Source organism: Corvus kubaryi, unplaced genomic scaffold, assembly GCF_017639235.1.
Source record: "Corvus kubaryi isolate FWS band 111438036 unplaced genomic scaffold, C.kubaryi_AGA036_p1.0 69, whole genome shotgun sequence".
NCBI lineage: Eukaryota > Metazoa > Chordata > Aves > Passeriformes > Corvidae > Corvus > Corvus kubaryi.
The window spans coordinates 4,208,039-4,227,910 of NW_024582057.1; the positions used below are offsets into that span (position 1 = coordinate 4,208,039).

At 42.3% G+C, this 19,872-nt stretch overlaps 1 protein-coding gene and 1 long non-coding RNA gene across 8 annotated transcripts in view; one reads left to right on the forward strand and one right to left on the reverse strand.

Moving 5' to 3' along the window:
* The window catches only part of LOC121674692, a 47,736-nt gene extending 33,468 nt beyond the window's left edge, over positions 1 to 14,268 (forward strand). The window contains exons 6-7 of the long non-coding RNA XR_006019782.1: positions 4,934 to 4,940; positions 14,256 to 14,268. This is a non-coding gene — a long non-coding RNA (uncharacterized LOC121674692). The remainder of the gene's footprint in view (positions 1 to 4,933; positions 4,941 to 14,255) is intronic.
* The window catches only part of PHACTR1 (phosphatase and actin regulator 1), a 292,345-nt gene continuing 275,617 nt past the window's right edge, over positions 3,145 to 19,872 (reverse strand). For all 7 annotated transcript variants that reach the window (XM_042049210.1, XM_042049207.1, XM_042049213.1 and 4 more), the window contains 2 exons: positions 8,094 to 8,149; positions 3,145 to 3,260 (listed from right to left, as the gene is read on the reverse strand). In XM_042049210.1, the coding sequence (XP_041905144.1) occupies positions 3,160 to 3,260; positions 8,094 to 8,149 (157 nt within the window). In that variant the 3' untranslated portion in view covers positions 3,145 to 3,159. The remainder of the gene's footprint in view (positions 3,261 to 8,093; positions 8,150 to 19,872) is intronic.

The window sequence follows — 19,872 nt, forward strand, 5'->3', positions numbered from 1 at the left end:
GACCTCCGAGAAAAATAAGCTATTGGCAGGGGGGGATAGGAAGCAGTAAACAGCTCTGGGGATTGGGGAGCATGGTGCCAATTAAGAAAAGTTAGGTAAAGAAGAGTTCTATTCCACTTTGCAAGTGATTTGTACGTGTTCTGTTAATCCAGGCTACAATTCTCTCTCTGTAATGGACGTCCCCAGGGGACATTCAGGCCTGTGTTAATTGCCTTGGTGCTTGGCCAAGTTCGTTGTGGTTCAGAGAAGATACATTCTTGGTAGTAATTCCTGGGGGCCCAGATCTCCCTGTGGATGTAACCCATCCAGAGGGCCCCGCACATTAATATTCCTTGAATGGGCTGGGGCTCAAGACCAGTGCTCAGAGAAAAAACCTTCCTAATCTACATGTCCTTCCACTCAAATGATGCCAGTCCACATGTCCAAAGGTGCTCAGTGGGCCTAAGGGGCAGGGAGAGAGAGAGGACAGAGCCGGTTGGGCATCTCAGGTGACAGGCAAATATGCTTCCCCTCTCCTTCCTTGGGCAGGAGGGACATGAGCTACTGAGAAACTTAGCCAACAGCATGTGCCTCCATTTTGTTATTTGAATGGCAGCTATTTCTCACCCCAGTTAATGTGGAGCTAGATGAGTCTGAGAGGATGGAAAGTGCTAAAAGGGGAAGCTCGCTATAGGTCACCTGATTTCTTTATAATTTTTTTTTTTTTTTAGAAATTGCCTGTCCAGATGATAAATTCAGCTGGATATTTATTGCTGACTTTAATAAGGCATCTAGACTTAGCAAGGTAATCTTACTTATTACAGCATGTCGTGTTACAACTTATCATCATAACAGCTGTAACAAAATGTCAGTGCTGAAGGAATTTTAAGAACAGCTTTTTTATGGATGGAGTGGGTTCTCCCCTTGGAATTGGAATATTGCCACCAGAAAAACTGGGGGCAGTAGCAGTTTCTGTAGACCAAGGTCAAAAGTCTCATCAGTGGCTTCTACAGAATCCATTTCCCTTCTTATTCTCAACTACACAGGTTTACAAAAGAGGCAACATGGCAGAGTTTCTTTATGTTGAATTTACCCTGCGGGCATGTGTGTGCTTGAAAACTCAGTGCAAACAGAAAGGGCTGCTGGGCAACACACTTGCTGTGCTCAATTAAACTTCTGCTTGATCTGAGGTTTAAAATCCTTTGGTAATAAGACTTCAGTACAAACCGACAGAAGGAGCTTGCCACTCTGCTGTAAACACGACGACACATCTGGGACAGGCTCGTGAAAGACACAGCTGGGGAATAACAACTATTTTTGCAGGATTCACTTGCTGGTTGGCACTTCTAGTTGTTATCTAAAACACTTGCACACTTTATTCACTTCTTTTCTCTAGTGATTTCTGAGCTTTTATGATGGTATGCTTGGTAGGTGAGAACAAAATCTGTTGTTAGATCAGCCCTGCAGTTCTTTCATTAAAATTACATGTGTCACTAGAACAATTTACAACAGTTTAAACAGATGATCCAAATCAAACAATGCTAAGCTGTGTTGCTATCAACCTCAGAAGTGTGGGGGAGAAAAATCTTTACTAGAGGGAAAGCCAGAAAAAGACTAAAAGGTATGTGACCAGGAAGAGGGGTATGAACATTAAAGAGCCAAATGCCAGGGCCTCAGACTGCTGCTGCTGCTCTCCCTGTTGCTCCTGCTTAAAAGTGCAAACAAGACAAAGCAAGAAATCTCACAGAAGACTGCTGAGGTTTTATGGAGCAGACACTGATGTGAAGCAGTGGCAGCCTGGGTGCTTTAGCTGAGCTGTGGCCTCTGCCTTTGACAAACAATTCCTGTGCTCGGAACCTTTCCTAGAGGATAGTGGAGGATGGGAACTGTGTGGCGACGATACCGGCTCAGTCAGCAAGCCCTCACTTCTCAGGCAGCACACTGGGTATGGGGAGCTGCGCTCTGTATCTGTTACAGCCACTCCTCAAACAGCATCAAGCTCTGCACTGGATTCCTGCACGTGTTTACCCTTCAGTGTACAGGGAAATTGAAAGCCTGGTAAAATGGTATTTCCAGCCTTTGTGCAGAGCCTGAAGCCCACGAAACATCTGCAATGCAGTTAGGATCTTTTCTTTCAGGCAGTGCTAAGAGGGAATGCAAAATCATCCCACAAAGTCATTGTGGTCAGGAATATAAGTGTTTTACAAACAGTATTATGGCTCTCTAGTTCCTGCAGACAACAGCAGTATCTCCCTACCAGTGACCAAGAATTCCACCTATTTACATGAACTGAGAATAAAGCATGAGATTTTTAACCACAGAAGAAAGCAATTCAGTTCTCCGAATGTAACCTTTCCACACATATTTAAAGACCTTTCCTTGTTATTATTGATACCATGAAAGCTGTGATCACATAGGTCAAAAAAACTAAGCCATCTAAAACTGTACAGAAAGGGAATGGTGCTGCTTCACAAGTATGTGAGTTTCTAGGGGGCTTTCTTCACCTCTGGAAATAGGAAATATATCAGTGGTGAAAGAAAGTTTATCTGCAGTAGCAGGATGGATTGTTCATGGTGTATGTTTGGGCATCTGCAGACATTTATGCCAGCTGCAAAACCGAATGTGTATATCTAAAATAACTGTTCTTCAGTTTTAAGAGTAAATGACTTTTGAATCAAGTGATGCTGTTTTGTTTGTCCGTCCCTGCCAATACAAGATTGTTTTCTGCACTATATGCTTTTTTGCAAATGCTTGTTTCTATTTAGTTTAAAATGCCTCAGTTGACAACTCCCACCCCCCTTTCTAGAAAAGGTTTCGCTTCCAGTTTTATGAGGGGGTTTTTTTGGTGGAATTTTCAAAACAGCATTGCTTTAACTTTGCTCTCTGTAATGGCTACAGAAGCCATTACATTTACAAGAACATTGGTCCTTGTAAATGCTGGTCTCTATCCTTCGCTGTTCAAAACTCCTTCAGTTATGAAGACTAGATCGTCTTTTGTTCTGTTTGAAATGTTACCAGCAGTAGCCTGAAAAGTGGTTTCCTTTGCTCTCTGTGGACTTAGACCCTGCAACATTGCCGATTTCTTTTAAAGATTTTTTTTAAGACTTGTTTCACACTCTACTTTTGAAAATGGTGCTGAAAAAAAGGAAAAAGACAAACAACTGTGCAGTAGGGATAAAGTTACAGTAGTGTCATAATACGATCAAAGTTGCTTCTCACCTTGCGTGTTAATCTTCTCTTAATCTCTCGTTTTTCCTCCTGCTCCTCTTGCTCATTCCGGGCTGTAAAAGATTTACAGGGATCTCAGACTATGGACTCATCAAGCATGCACAGTTTGCAACAAAATAAGCCTTTCCATCACTATATTAATGTTTCAGGACCTCTCTGATGCACAGTATGTCCCTCTGGGGCTGGTGAACATCCTCGATCCGTAGCTACTGCGCTTCTTCACACGCTTCATAAAACATCTACAGCTTCCTTCCTTTCCCTGTGTTGGCACCTCTTCATGTGTGTCACTTTCTAGAAGGGCTGGGCAGCAAGCCAGCTCTTCAAAAAATGTTATCACCCTGCCCACAGGCCTGGCGGCCTCAGGGGGCTCAGCTATGATATGGTCGGATTCTGCAAGGTCAATGGTTGGAAAAGAAACACATGCATTTTTTTTCCATTACAGAATAATTTCTTGCAGCTATTCTTTGGAGATACAGAAAAGGCCCTTTGGAATAGAGGTGCCAGGCAAATTGTGCAACTTCCCATGGCCTGAGCAGAGTTAAGGAGAGTGCGTCCTTCCATCATGAGCTCTCAAAGTATCACACTGGAGCATAAAAGCACATTCTAGGGCAATAAACTTTCAACATTAAGTCAAAAGATCACATGCTACAAGTTCTTACCAGGGCATGCCTCAACTCTTCTCCCTCAAGAGCAAAGTAACATTTAAACTCCTCTTCAATCTAGGAGCAGGCTGTCATGCATTGTCTTTGCATTTACCAAAAGTCACTAAAATCCCAGGTTTCCAGGTACTCAGCTTCTCAATCAGTTAGGATCTGTCTCCACTGCTTTGGTGGATGGCTGAAATGCTCCTTACTCCAATCATGCTGGTACATAACAGGTGAGAGCAAACACAACTCATCAGCTTTTCCCGTAAGTACTCTGTGCTCCTGCTGGGATCCGGTTTTTGCTCAGCTAGGACTAGCTCAGGCAGGAATAACTCTCTGCAGGGGAGGTTATGGACCTCAAAGACCAGCTGAGGACAGGTGCCTTGATTTAAATTGTTAAACTTTGGACTGCACTAAACTCAAGGGGGAATCCCACCTTCCCCTCTATTGATCCTGCAGATGGAGCAAGCGCCTCCTGCAGAGAGGCAGTAACAAGCCACCAGCCATGGCTTCTTCAGCTGTGAGAGCACGAGCCAGCACTCCCACTAGAAAACAGGAGCTTTCCCCACACAGAAATGAGACCTAAGGTTCAGAGACCACAGAAGCCTCTGAGCGGGCGAGGAGGGCACGGTAAAGTGTCAGGCTGGAAGCCAGGTTTCTTGCTGCTCAGGACAGTAGAGCTGATGGTGCTATCACAACTGCTCACTGACTTCAGCAAGACTGGGAAGTCTCCACCAAAGTAGACAAAAAACCTGTCAATGTTATGATATTTCACACTACACTTCTGATCTTTTAGTGCCATTTTACCAAAAATCCTGCTTATATTTTCAGAAGGAAGGAAATCAGTAGGGGAGTAAAAAGAACACAAGACAGCAGGGAGTCACAACTGTCTCTTTAAATGATCACTGGATATCTACACCACCACTTTCAATGGTTTCTGTCCCTACTGGGCTGGATTCTCTTCTAGCAAATGACTCTCTAGCAATTTTTTTCTTCCCTTTGTGTCTCAAATTTGGTGGAGTTGGTCCTGCAAATGCCTGCTTTCAGACACAGCACTAAAGAGAGTTAAAGAGTCCACACAGAGTGAGGGTAGAACTGCAAGCAGCCAAGGAGTTACGTATAAAACCCAGTTAGTTATGGCTATTCGTTTTTGTCCTTGGCATCTGATGTTTTTCTCTTCTCCTCACTCTCAGCCCAACCCACCTTCAGAGACAACCAGGCAGGCTTAAGACTTCAGGCAGGTAAAAGCTGGAAAATAGGAATACATTCTCCTTCCAAACTAGAAAGTGACTCTGTTTTAGCTATTTCGTTTAAGTTAGGTCATGCCAATCTTGTGAAGCTACAGAACTGATGCTTTATTTTAATCTTATCTTATGTGTGGAGATTCTCTGTTCTCTAAACCTGTGCATCAAGGTGAGTGGGTCGATGTAGGTGTAATTTTCAAGCCTGACTTCTGTGCCAGTGTGAAATGTCCCCCAATATAGTTTGAGGCACTCAGAGCCTACCTAACCATCATTTTTCTGTGGAATTTATGCAACCCTGAATGTGCCAGGCTGATAACTGGACTACTTTTATCCACCTGTGAAGTGGCACAGGGGTGGTGCACGATGGGGGATTTGAGGCATCCTTCCTTATTCGCTTTGACAGCAAGAAAAAACTGTAAGGTGTTCTTTAGTCTTCAAACTAACCCTGCAGGTCTGGACTCCTCCCACTACATGCCTTTGACCTAAATCCGAGTCAGTGAATGGAATATACTTCAGTGAAGGACCCTACAAGAACCAGTTGTCTCTGCTCTGTTTCCTTGCTGTGGCTGCTGTGATCTTACTATCAGCAAGTAGCAGAACTTGGCAATGAATGCTTTGCCCTTGTAAAGATAACTCATAATTATTGCAGCAGCACGGAGCTAGGAAGCGTTCAATTCATGTATGAAGACTGGCTGTCCAACCACATTTTGCCTCATTTTGTCCCATCAGCATGGGCAGTAATACAGTTACACATATAATAGGAATATCATGGTACCAGACATGACATTTTCATCGGGGACATTTCAGCTTTAACTGAAGAGAAAATCCTGTTTAGTCTGCTCAAGAGCTTGGTAGGTTTTCTTTTGTCTGTGTGTGTGTGTGCGTGCTCCGAACTGGGCTTCTGCAAATTGCTTATGCAGAGAATTTACACTCTTTTTATTACCACTTCCTAAGTCTCTCTTTCCTGGCGCTCCATTATGTTTATTATAATTCTCCTTCTCAGAAGTCTAGAGGAAGGAGACAAAGTGATGTACAAACCAGAAAATATTTATATTTACTTGTTTAAGGGTAGAGCATGTTTATGCTTTCTTTTTTAAATTATGTAACTATTTTAATTTTTTTCTTTCCTGCTGTGGTTCACCAAAAGTCGGAATGCCTTGGAAATTGGAAGCTGTTTGTCTACCAAGACACATGTTTTGGGGCAGATCTGTGCTAAAGCAAGCTACAAAAATTCCATTTAGGAAATACAATATGGTTCTGGATTCAGGGTAGTATTTTCAAACATCCATGTCATTTAGGAGCCTTTATTCAATTAAAAAAGAAATCGATGTTTCTCAGGGGCTAATTCCTCTGAAATGTAAGACATCTTTAGGGTGCTCTGTGACTGCTGTGCTTGGCAACCTGACCTTTAGGAATGTCTGCAAGGCACCCAGCTTTGGAGATGCTGCTCTCTGCTGATGCTGGTCCAAACGCTGCTGGCAGAGCAGGTGTCCAAGACCCCACTTCCCCAGTGCCAGGGCAGTGTTTGCTGGTCACGCACCAGTGCCAGGTGGTGCCTGACATGTGTTTGCTCATAGGTCCCAGATGACAACATGAGCTGCCAGAGAACTGGCCTCTGTCCCTCTGTGCCTGAGCCTGGCATCAGCCACGTCGCAGGTCCCCCTTCTCCAGCTGTTCTGCTACACCCCTGTGAGACAATCACATCTGGATGTGCCAAATATTTCCCCAGGTTCTGCCCCAGACTTCCTCCAGCAGGCAGTCACCAGAGTTAGGAGTAGACAGTAGGAGCACAGTTATGAAGAGAGGGCTGGTCCCCAACAAATGGCTTTTCGGGCAGCCTCAAGCTTGCCCATGCTGCTCTGCTGTCCAGTCTTTTCTCCTCTTTGCATTGACAGTGGTGTCTCTCTCCCTCTCTCTTTGCCTGCCACATGTAATAACATGAACAGATGAAAAGACCCTGCTGGGCATTAACACTTTCATTAATTTGCTAAGAATTTGATTTTGAAGTATTTAATAAATGAATTCTGCTGATTTTTTTGAGAATTAATCTTCTGCTACCACGTTTTTATGATTCTATACAATGCAGTTATTTGAACAAGAGAAGGTGAATTATGGACCTACATAAGGAGACATTATGTGTAAGGTACCATTTAGGAATACCTTTTTCTGTAGTAGTTTTTGAAAATTGTCCTGGAAACATGTATTTACTAACTTAAAAGGGGAACAACTTGTTTCTTTTGTTTTCTGTTTCCAAAGTAGCAGCAACAATTAGATAAACAGCTTTTTTTTTTTTTTTTTAATATTCAAACCACCTCCATGCTAGTAGAGAAACTGCCATTTTCTTCCTGCTCATTCATGAGGTTATGAAAGCTGGACTCAGTCCAGCTTCCCTTGAAGTCAGTGGCAATGTATCTGCTAACTTAACTTAGTTCAGGACTTCTAAATAGTATTTTGTCCCTTTAAAATATCACATGCTGAGAATCTACCAGCAAATTCTTGGCTGATTTAAAGGAAGAGTTTCAGGGGAACATTTCAGGGAAATAACCCTGAGTCACACTGGATTCTTTTTTAAATTGAATAAAGGCTCCAGCTAGTGTAGATTGCTGTGAAGATTTTTAGGAAAGCTAATCAAGCTATGCCCTAATGTCTTCACTAACTTACAATGGGATGCTCATCTATGTAAGTGCTGCATAAAGGAGGCTTTTCAGGATGATTGACCCCCTGTTTGGAATGTCATTCAGCATCTGGGTTTTTTTCTCCATAGGTTGTTTATTCTTGTAAATTTACCGACTCTGATTTTAAAGAACTGTTTCTGCAGATCTAGATGTTGTTGCAGACTTCCACTCTTATTTGCACTTATGATGCCCTTTATTATTTTATATTATTATTAGTGATGCTTACACAGAATAGTTGATATTAATAAAAACCACCAAATGTATGTGAAAGCTAACCCAAATTATCTGGCTTCAGTTTAAATGTCAGCAGAATCAGGACTTACGTTTCAGTATGTTCCTCTGCTCCAATTCTTCAGCAGTTGGCCTCTGGCTCAGTCGTCTGCGAAAAAAGTCCAAGATCAGTTTTTGGACCATATCATATTCTCCTCAGTTCTCTGTCTTGAAGAGTTACTTTGGGGTGTGAAAGGCAGAACAGAAAGCACTGACACTGCTCCATTATGTACTTGGAATGCCCAGACCATGCGTGACACACACCATGCTTCGCTTTCGCAGTTTCCTCTGTTTCCAACCCACGAAAGACAAAATACGTTATGTCATCTTAGGCATGACTCTCCCACCCCTACCCCAGGCAGAGCTGCTGAAAGCTAAGCCACACAGATGTCTCCACTTAATTTCCTTCCTTCCATGCCTGCTTCCTGACTTGCACAAGTATTTCTAGCTAGGATCCAGCTAACCCTCTCGCTGCCCTCTTGCCAGCCTCCTGACTGTGCCCCGTTTGTTCACACAGTTTGAACATGCAGGCACAGTCCACAGAAAAAACAAGGGACTGTTTGGCAGCACTGAGGGCAGAACAATAGCAGCCCTCCTCCTCCTCACCACACTCACTTCCCTCCTCCTTCTCTTGTGGCTTTTATTAAATCCTATATTGAAGGATCAGTGTGACTTGCTAGTCAACCTGTACATAACAGGGTCACAAACCCCACAATCTAATTACAAATGGGGACTCTGTACATAGGAATGACCTGAATATTCAGAATACAAAGCAAGCACAGAAGGGTCTTTGCAAAACAAAGCAAACCAGAGAGATGACATCAGAAGTCAGCACTGCTGGGCATCCTCAAACTCTTATCCGAGTCAATGGGAGTTTTGTCAATGATACCAATGACAGGACAGAGCCTTTCCTTCCTTCAGACTTGGTCATTGTGAGACATTTCCAACTTGAGGGCCCCAGTCTCTGCCAGCTGGACCAGTTTCCCTGCACATTACTGGGCACTGATAAGAAATGATAAGAATGCTGCATGGCTTCATCTTCCACAATGAATGTTTCCCTGACCCTGGGCACAGCAGCTCCCTGAAATGGAGCTCGCTCTGCAAGGCTGTATGAGAGATGTCTGACAGTGGCTCCTCAGCACACAGGGGCTCAGCTGCTGCTGCATACTCATCCCCAGCCTTTTCCAGGGCCAGAAGCTCATTTGTGTGTCAGTTCAAGACCCCTGCCCCTCACACTGTGTGCAGAGCACAGGGCTGAATGAAGAAAAAGCAGAAGGTAGGAGCCCACCTCCTACACCAGCTCTTTGAAGGCAGAAGCTTTACAGGCACCTGATTTTAGAGTCTGAAGACTTCCACCAGCAGAGGTGATACCAGCCATATGTCCTTTGGGGGCACTTTACACCATGAAAGCAAAACAGCAGAACACAGCCCTATTTCAGTGTAGAATTTGGAGTCAGGAACTTTGTCCCTTTCTCATGGCAGATTAAACATTTATCTCATTATAAAATTGTTAAAAGGGACAGAAACTGATCCTTAATTCAGAAGTAAAGAATGTCTGCAATGTACTTTGAAGACGCAAAGTGCTACTCAAGTGCTTGCTATTACCATCTTTAAACTTCGAGCTGTTGCTAATAGGAGACTTTGCCTTAGACTACAAAGCAATTAAAACTACTTCATTTGTAGCAGCGCATGAGAACCAAAAAGAAAAAGTTGGCACTCTCATCCCCACCATGTGTGTCTGCAGGAATTGTGTTATAAATGTTTTCAATCCCTCATGCCATGATGCTTTTCAAGAGGATGGATCAAAGGGATGTTCAGGAAAAACTCCAGTCATCCACTCCAGCTTCTACAGAAACAAACATCACAGTAAAAGGAGAAAGAAGAAAAAGCTCCACAAAAGGTCCTCCCCTTTCCAAGAAAACAGGGATTGAAGGACTCAGATAACTGTTCTGTCAGAACAGTTCACGCTAGGACGTTTCTAACAGAAGGCAGAAGTTTTATCTTCCTACAGAAGTGATTTGCAACAAGGATCAAGTCTTCCATGTGTTTAGTGAGGTACCTACCATGAAGTACGTGCATTTAAACTAAGCTTTTAACCCCATGTTACCGAGTCATTGCTTCCACACAAGAGGACAGAGATTTCCTCCAAGTACGCCCTTGTTATTATATGCACCCTCTACTCCTGTGCTGCTCAGGACCTATAGACCATGGGATTCTTCCCCGCAGTGTCTGGTAAGGCCCCTGGCAAAAGCCAACCATGTTCCCCATCAAGAGCCAGATTACTTTGTAGAGCCCATTATCCACCCTTTTCAGTCTGCAGAGTGCTCCTGCCTAAATGGAGACCACCATTTTTAAGTGATGTACAGCAGAAAAAGCCATGACACTTTGGATAGATTCATTCACGGATTATCAATCACTTCTGGAGTTTTACAATCCCAAGAATTTTTAATAATGTGATTTAGGCAGTAGGAAAAGCTAAGGTATCCTTGTAGTGGAACAAAATCTTAATTAGTCCTTACAGTGCAAGTAGTAAAGCAATGCTGGAGGACGAAGAAGGTCATGAATAGAAGCCGTGGAGGTTTCTGGCCTCCAATACCCCCATCTGCTTTCATCTCCATGAACTGCTGTTACATTCCCATTACCATCATCCTTTGGGACTGACTGAACCTGCTCTTGCTCCTTCATTGTAAGTCCCTCCTTGATGAGCTCTTCAAACAAACCCAGCCCCTTCCACAGCCCTTCCCTTCCAAGTTCTCACAATTATCTCTTTTCATGGCCTCTTGCTCATTTAATTTAATTTCTTCTCATGCTGTTACAGTGACTTCTGCCCCCAAACTATCAGGGCTTTACAACCACCTCCACCAGCTCCTCAGAACAGCACCATTTTAGCTCTGTTTTCTTGCCTCCTAATTTCTAGGTTTGCCAGATGTTGAACAGCTGTTAACATCTCTGTTACTCTTTCAAAATCTTGATACTAGTTACAGATAATGTAAATCAAGAAACACAAGCAGCTCTTGCTTTATTACTATGGCTGTAAAGACATGTTTTTTTCTTTCACACTAAATTTCAGTACACCATCTCCAGCATACAGCTCTGACATTGGCAAACACCAGTGGTGATAGCTCCCCTCTTCTGCCTTCCTTCCTGTGCTGCCGAGAATAAAAAGTTGTTAATGAAGCCCACCTAGCTTGCAGAGGTTGATTTCAGTGGTTTGATTGCTGGCTTGCTGCTGTGCCTTATTTAATTTAATATCACAGGGGCTGCATGAGGCAGTCAGGAGGCCACAGGTCAGCAAAAAGGTGTCTCATTAGCAGCACAATCAGAATAAATGGGAGAAAATGGAGGTGAGGAAGGAACCTGGTGCCATGGCAAAGAATGGATCTGCTTGTGCACACTGTAAGGATGGAGTGGGATGTGTGCTGCTGCTGTTGATCAGAAGGGTAACTCCAGATGTTTCATGAAACTGAGTGCAGGTGTCTAAACAAGGAAGAGGCGAGACAGACCTTGACAAGTAACCACCTCTAACAACACTTTCTGTATTTAAAATCCCTTGTGTGAACATGCCTGACCTTCATTGTGCCATCCGTACAGTTCTGCAATATGCTTCAGGCATTCAAGAGGACAGGAAAGTTTTTTGTAATTTGTGCTTTACAGTGTATTGCTTGGTTTACACTCCATATGTTTTTGCAATATTGATTACAACAGTTTTGCAAATACACTGTGACAAAGGTTTTACTACAAAGGAAACCTTCCTAAGATTTATGGTGATGTAAGGAAAGCCTTGCTAGGATTTCACTGAAAAAAATCATATCCAAATGAGATTGTCAGTGAAAAATAAAAAGTTTGCTCACATTTACAAAGATAAACTCAACAGCAAACCAGTTTTCTGAATTAATTGCCTGCATGATCAAATGCATCACACTCCTTGTGCTAGACAATAAGAGCTGAGCAGTTCTTCGTGAGGACAGTGTACAGTGGGGCTTATTTTGTTGGGAGGTTTTTTTGTTTGTTTGCTTGTTCTTTTGAATTTGCTCTGGGCTGGACTGGTCACATTATGGCAGATGAGTAGGAGTTTGGGGCCAGAAGGGACAATCATGCAAAATCAACTGCTGTAAAATATTGGCTGGTGCGGGTGTAATCTCTTCAGGGAGCAACAGGAAAGAAAGGCAGCATTTTTGCTGATGGATGCTACTGTTTGGAGCTTCCCCAGCAAACCAAGAACTCAGAATGAAAAGTTTCTGCTCCATGTGTCAGTGTTCTGCAGATGCAATACAAGGGAAAACATCTCCTTGAGCACGACAAAACACTTAAATGAAGTACACAGTGATGCTTAGCCTGCTCTGCAGTGTGGCCATTCCCTGAGGGTTCTCAGGACAGCAGCCAACCCATTGTGGGGCCTTGGCTCAGATTTTTGCAGCCCTTTGTCTGGCAGCACCTTTGAATAAAGATGCTCCTGGCTGCCTAGGCTGTCCCCTACCAGGACTCATGGATTTTCACTCCTTGATCTCTTGTTTTGCTGTGGATGAGTTTTAAGAAAAAGCTGGTTCATGCCATCCAGCTTGTTATGTGAACAGGATGATGTGGGATATGTGTTTTCTGTGTACCAGGAATTAATCTTTGCCTCTGTCCAGAGGACAGGAAAATTTAAGAGCCTAGCGTGGGGTCATACGCAAGTATAATGGCTGGATATAATACACGGCTTGCCGGAAAATGATTCCCCACACACTTGCCAGGCTTATTAACTGTGAGTGTTTGCAGACATGAAAGGCAGAACCTAGCAGCTCTCTAGTGCTTAAATGGTGACATCTGGTGTGTGTGACCCATCAGCAGGACTGGTGGATGTGGCAGGGCCCACAGCAGTATGGTGAGATGTCCAGAATATCCCCAAGGCATCTCTGAGCCAAGTCATGCTCACACAGCTGCTCCTCATGACTTAAGTCACCCTGATGTAAAATAACGTCTGAGCACAGTGGGGTATAACCTCTGGAGCAACTCCTGAAATTGTTCTGTACGTGAAAATATCTTTAATCAGCTGCGACTGGGCTCATACTAGCCTAGACAGTGCTCTAACAGAGCAGTAAATCTGTGCTGGACATGTGAGAAATCAGCTGCTACAAAGAACTACTTTTCACATTGTTCTTTAGCTGACATAAGTGAGTGTGACTGAAGCCAGTAGAACTGTGCTGATTTACATCAACAAAATAATTCCACATGAGGAAAATTCAATGGGAGTAGAGAGTCTTAATTTACCTTGCCTTTCCCAATAATAATAATGCTGATAGCAAAGCAGAATTGATGAAGTAAAGGCTATCAGGGGCCCTTTGCACTCCCATGACACATACAGAAAATTCAGAGAAAAAGGGAGTAGAAGAAAATCTTGTATTTGCTTCTACCAGTTAGCTGTTAGCAGAGGGCAGGAATGAACTACCTCCTTTCCTTATATCACAACGAGCAAAAAAATCATTGTAAGCCTGGAGGTCCACTTTCTCTGAAGTGTCAGCCCAGATATTGCCAGCCAGCCTGTAGAGTCTACAGAGGACTGTCATTCTCCTAAACAGGATTTATAAAATGGGATTAAATACAGTTTTATCAATGAGTGAATAAACTGAAAGCATATTAAATAGAAAATCCCTACCCAAAGAAGCAAGTGTAACAGTTTTATACCAATAAAATTCTTGTACTAGAGTCCATTAAAATGTTGGCTAATCTGTAGGATTATCACTTTCTTTAAACTCACTCACAGGTAAGTGTGACAAGTCTCCTGGTATCAGTCATGATAATACGCTTTATAACTCCTTTTCCTGAGAAATTAGGGCAATAAAACCATAAGGAGTGTTTGCCACGACTCAGCTATCATGTATTGACTGCTCTGCACTTCCCTGTTGTTTTAAAATATTTAGCCTCTGGGAGATGGTGGTGTTTCTGCAGCTATAAAGAAGCCTGTGGCAATGACTAAAGCAGACCAACATGAGCCAAGATGCCTGTTCATCCCTAGGAAAATGGGTGAAGCATCACTGTGACAGAGTGTAGCAGAGAACTAGTTAGACAATTTTGGTAGGAGGTGTTTGCTTTGGGTGAAAATCTAAAAAATTGCTAAGTGTCAGTTGAAGATAAAAGTACTTTCTGACGGTGCCTTACTGGTATCCCAACATGTTCCCTGGACTGGACCATTTGATTCAGGATAGCTGCAACAGTCCCATATGCCTGGAGGAGAGAGGCAATGCTTTTGCTCAGCATTAGTGCACTGCAAGAAATACAGAACAGTCTGGAATGTGAGCCAACCAAATTACAGTTCCCATAACACATCTGCAGTTGTGGTTCCAGCTGGGCTCTACAGGAAAATCAGATTTACAACTAAAATTATTCAGACTTTAATTCAGGCTCTAAGCAGTCATTTACTAACCCCCAAAATTATCCTTATCCCAGACGTGATTTTGTGCTGAGAAACAGCTTCAATATAGACTTTAAAGCTCCAATTAGTCTCGATTGCAGTGAGGATTTTTGGGAAAACTAATCAGCAAATTTTCTGCTTGCTCAAGCATCTGTGCATAGTGAAAAATATAACCAAGCTGGCCCTTTGTTTAAAACTCCTAAAAGTGACCAATTTGTTTTCCCATTATTTAGATCATGTGAATCTATTCTTGAGTCATGGCTCAAATGATGTTGTTTTTTCTGTTTCAGCTCACTGAGGGATTGAATTATGATGATTTTGATTTATTCTTTGGAAAGTTACAAGCTTCCCAAGAAAGAACTGTCTGCCCAGAGTAGGTCTCCTGGGAAAAGAGAATCATATTCAAAATACAGATTTTGACAATTCATTAAGTTTGCATAAGGTTAAAATCTTGTTCATCATATACGGAAAAAATTTCTTTAAAATACCCAAATAAAGCAGAACTATCTTGGGCCATGATGTCTGTATTTTGTTAAAAGAAATAAAGCAATGACTAGATAGCTCTATAACTCTGACTAGAAACAGTGTGAATAATGACATACCCAAGTCATCAGTCTTCCATTAGACCACTATCACAATGCAGACACCTCCATTTTCCCAAGGAATCACTTCATTTCTTTTCCAAAGATAAAGCCAAGCAGTGACAGACACACAAATTCAAATTTTGGCCCCCTATTCAATAATACTAACTGCTAAATGCCTACTGGTTTGTGGAACATTGCAAGATCGTGCCTCACACCTCAAGCTCTAAAATGGAGCCTCCTCCGTTTCATTACTGTGCTGTTCCATTAACGTCAAAGCTCTCAGCCAAATGCTGGCTGTTCACATAAAATATGATCATGTAAGTTTAAATGATTTAAAAAAAAGAGACATGGCTGAATTAAGATCATTATACCACATAGGCTTTGCAGCATTATTTCTCAAATCTCTTATCCCTAGTCCCAAGAACAAAATATCCAACAACTGCAGTAGACAAACAAAGAACAATCCTTTTTAGAAGAGGGAATTTACTATGTATCTAATTCAAGAATGTATTTTTGGAACAATAAAAGTGGGATATTTTTGAGTACTAGAAATCCGGAGGGAGAAATGTACTAAATGCTGGTTGAAAAATCTAAAGCATGCCAGAAAAAACAGATGGATGTTAGGACCCATTGTAATGGAGAAAAAAATGTTCTAAAACGTTAGCTATTGTCCTTCTGTTGTCTCTACAGCATTGTGAGAAGACACTTGCTTCACCAAATGTAATAATATTGAATTAAAAGCTGATTTTACAAAGCTACAGAGATCATAATTCACAGCTCAAGGTCAATCTATGAATGGCTTGAGTAAAATGGCACCAAAAATAATCAATCTGAGCTGAACAGATATGCTTGCTGTCTATAGACATTATTGAATGGTTTCTTTTAAAATCTCTTCTCTCTACAGTAATGTTGTTTTGTCTCTGAGAACAAACATACTTACAGCAATGAGTCTTTAAAGATACGTTTTTGAAGTAAAGATCTAGAACCTGAACCTTAGGCCTTAAGCTTTAGTTGCCTTACACCTCAGAGCAAGTTATTTTTTTTCTGGTTAAACTGTTTTCCTCCAAACACTGGTTTTTGACAGCTTCTCCTACCAGCTTCTGCACTTACTCAGTTTTGAGGTGCAACCTTGTATTTGGAAGATCTGTAGGAGACCAGATCACCAGCACTATATTTGCAAAGGTGTTCCCAGTCTCCTGCTGCTGAAGGGTTTCATGGAGTATCCTATGGACCACCCTGCCAAACAACAGACCTGAGTTGGGGGCCCAGACTCCTTCAGCTCTCTATCACCCAGCCAAGCCAGCTGTGACTGGAATTGTGACACCACCCCGGTATTTTTAGCAACTTGGATTAAACAAATCTGGGGTCTCTCTAGTTTCCAGCACACATGTGCTTCTTCCCATAAAAGTTATACTCTCAAAAGCAGAGGCATCTCCAAGTATGAGCCAGAAGAGCAGAACTCCCTTCTCTGTTGGAATTTTCCCCACCCTGGCTCTCAATGCTCAGGGAAGCTTGGATGTTGGAACGTATTTCATATAGGAATAAAGCAGTTATTCCTCTATGTATGTGGCATGGCCTTGGGATGGCGACAAAAACCAATGCTTTAGGTGGGAAGAAGTTCTGTGGGACCAGGGAAGAAAACATGGAGGTAGGCTGAGGGATGACAATGGAAGTACAGCCCCACTCCGCAAAGCTCCTCACCTAAAGCCCCAGTGATCTTTCCCAGCAACACTCTCTTCTAAGGATCCCCTTCTGAGAAATCTGCTGTCACAAACTTAAATGCAACGTATCCTGAGGAGCAGCTGCTGGCTCTGAGGAAAGGTTGAGGGCTGAAACACATCATGGAGGAACCATCTTCCCTACATTTAGTTGAAGATCAAACCCCGTTGTAGACCTCTGTGGACCACAGTGGCTGCATGGTGTTTATCTATGGACCACAGTGACTGCGCATACCTGACCCGTACATCAGCAAGTATGTTACACCTCTAGCACTGCCAACATGCAGTATGTTTAACAAAAAAAGCAGCAGCATCACCTTATCTTCTTATTCACATACACACTAATACAACTGTAACCCTAAAATATCAAGCCACGGACATTTTAAACATGTAAACAAATAAACCAACTTTGCTTGGCAGTCCAAGTAATCTGTGACCATCATGGAAAATCTCAATCTAAAACGTAAAAAGCTGTTCATTTTAAGGAAGGAAATCTGGGTGGGGAGCTTCACCAGCTTGCTGATGTCAATCTCAACATATGCATGGCCAACTTGATTAAATCTCCTCTGTTACTACAGCACCTACAGACCACTCAAAGAACAGAGAGAGGAATTACCATAAAATGGGTTGGAAAGGACCTTAATGATTATCTAGTTCCAACCTCCCTGTCATGCGCAGGAACACCTTCCGCTAGACTGTTACAGCGGGGATTACTGTAACACGCATATATCAAACCAGGAGTTCCGTGGAAAAGAAATATCTATGGACAGATTCTTGGTAGATGTGTCAGAGATGTTTATTTCTCCAGCCGCATGGCCGGGGCTCTGCCGAGGAACTGTTCCAGTCACGGGACCAAGGGTCCTTCTGCCCGCGCAGGGAACACAAACCAACCAATGGGAACGAGGCTGAGCAGGGGCAGGGAAGCCCCGTGTCTGTGCCCTCAGGGCCCCTCTCCTAGGGCTACACGGCAGGGATAGACCAGCTTGCTCAAAGCCCTATCCAACCAGGCCTTGAACACTTTCAGGGATGAGACAACCCCAGCTTCTCTGGGCAACCTGTTCCAGTGTCTCATTACCCTCACAGTAAAGAATTTCTTACTAATATTTAATCCAAACCCACTGTCTTCCAGTGTACAGCCCTTGTCCTATCCCTACGTGCCCTCGTAAAATGTCCCTCTCCAGCTCTCCTGCAGAACTCACTTTAGGCACTGTAAGGCTGCTCCAAGGTCTCCCTGGAGCCTTCTCTTCTCCAGGCTGAACAACCCCAGGTCTCTCAGCCTGTATCACAAACTCCCTGACCATATTAGTTTGTTGTAGACCATTTTACCAGTGCCAGCATGAAAGGCAAACGAACAATAGTGCAGAAATAAAATTCATCTCCAAATAGGCACTTTACACTGGTAATGTCCAAAAAAACCCAACTTACACACTTTCTGCTAAATGAATCAAAAGCTAAAATAGTCAGTGACTTGGAATAGCCACAATATAGGAACTCCAAATAAAACCTTTCATAACAGAAGTTGGCAGTGTTAGCAATTCAAAACTATGGTAATTCAGTTTCTAGTAGAAAAGATGCATAGGAAATAGCACGGTGCCCATACTTCGTCTTGTTACTGAAGTGGAAATTCCTGGAAGGGAACAAATTTGAGAGCTTTAAGAGTGACTAACTATTTTGTGACAGAGGGATTTCATATCCCCAGATTGTAGGGTTTTAGATCCCTAGACTTCATGAAAGGGAGGCGATAAATAGCAGTAACTTTTTACAGAAGGGTTGTGCCTAAAATTTTCACTTGAAGATTAAGAATTAGGACTGGCTGAAATGTTTGTGACAAACACTAAAATTGCTGGAAGATTGAGTTCTAGAAGGTCAGAAACTATCTGCAAGGTGAGGTCAAACTTAGTGAGTAGTTTCAGCTGAAAAAAACCAACTCACTAGACATACTTTTCTTAAAAAAATGAAGTGTAAAAAGCATTAAAAATGCACTGGACAATATTTAATTCTGACCTGAAATGCTAGTTTTCAGTGTGTAATAAAAAAATTAATGATGCCTGTACTTGCTATTTTTAGTCAGTTTTCCCTACTCCACTTGTTAATTATTTTGTTCCATTTGAGTACCAAATGCAAAAAATCCCTTATTTGGCCAAGTCCAGTAGACACAACTTTCTTTCCAGTAACTGCTACAGTGATTCCAAGCACAAATCTACTCGGGTGGATTACAAGAATTCTCCCCAGCACCTGCGTTGCAAATTCCAGTGCAGGTACCTTGATCATTCCTCACCATTTGATGCGATACCTGCTGGTCAGACCCGGCCTTTGCATATGTTTTACAACATCGATTCTTTTGTATCTGCATCACCAACTGCACATTAATTTCTTATCTTTCTAGAGAATGTCATGTTTCACCACCCTATCCAGAAATCTGCCCATTGTACAAATTCCCAGCTGGTGTGCATTTAACACCTTCACTGCCAGAGCCTACTTCTGCCTCTGTGCATTAACAGAGGTCAGAAACAAATTTTTTTAAATCCTAGCATCTCATGGAACATCAATGAAAACATGCTGCACCACAGAAAAAAAATAGCAAAGATGTCTAGCTTTAAAAACAAAACCAGAAGAAATTATTTACCTGGTTAAAATTAAAAAACTCCATGCCTTAGAAAACTACATATTTATTATTTTGACAAGATATTAGATATGATTGTCACAGTTATATCATTGCCTTTTGGTTCAAATCTAGTGGCCTAAAAGCATGACAAAATATTTTTTACTCAGGAGAATTCTTGTCCCATCTGCCTTTTCTTCCCTTGCAGTTACTGCGATGCACATAATTACCTGGAAGCTAAATTTGGACCAAAAAGCGATAAGCTTTTTTCTGTTGTTGCTTTGTACGTATTTCCACAGCAAAACAAATGGAATGCTATAAAAGAGGCTTATCACATCAAATAGGGAATTAGCAGCGGGAATCAATAATCTCCAAAGTAACAAAGATCCTATTTCCAGGCAAATACTCTTAACTTCAAAATAAACAACCCCCCCCTTGTGAAGCAAAAGACTTCCAGAGGGACATTCAAACCCTCTGTGCTACGTTGAACAGGCTTCAGCCTTTCTCTTTGTCCCCTGCATAGTGTGACATCAGCTT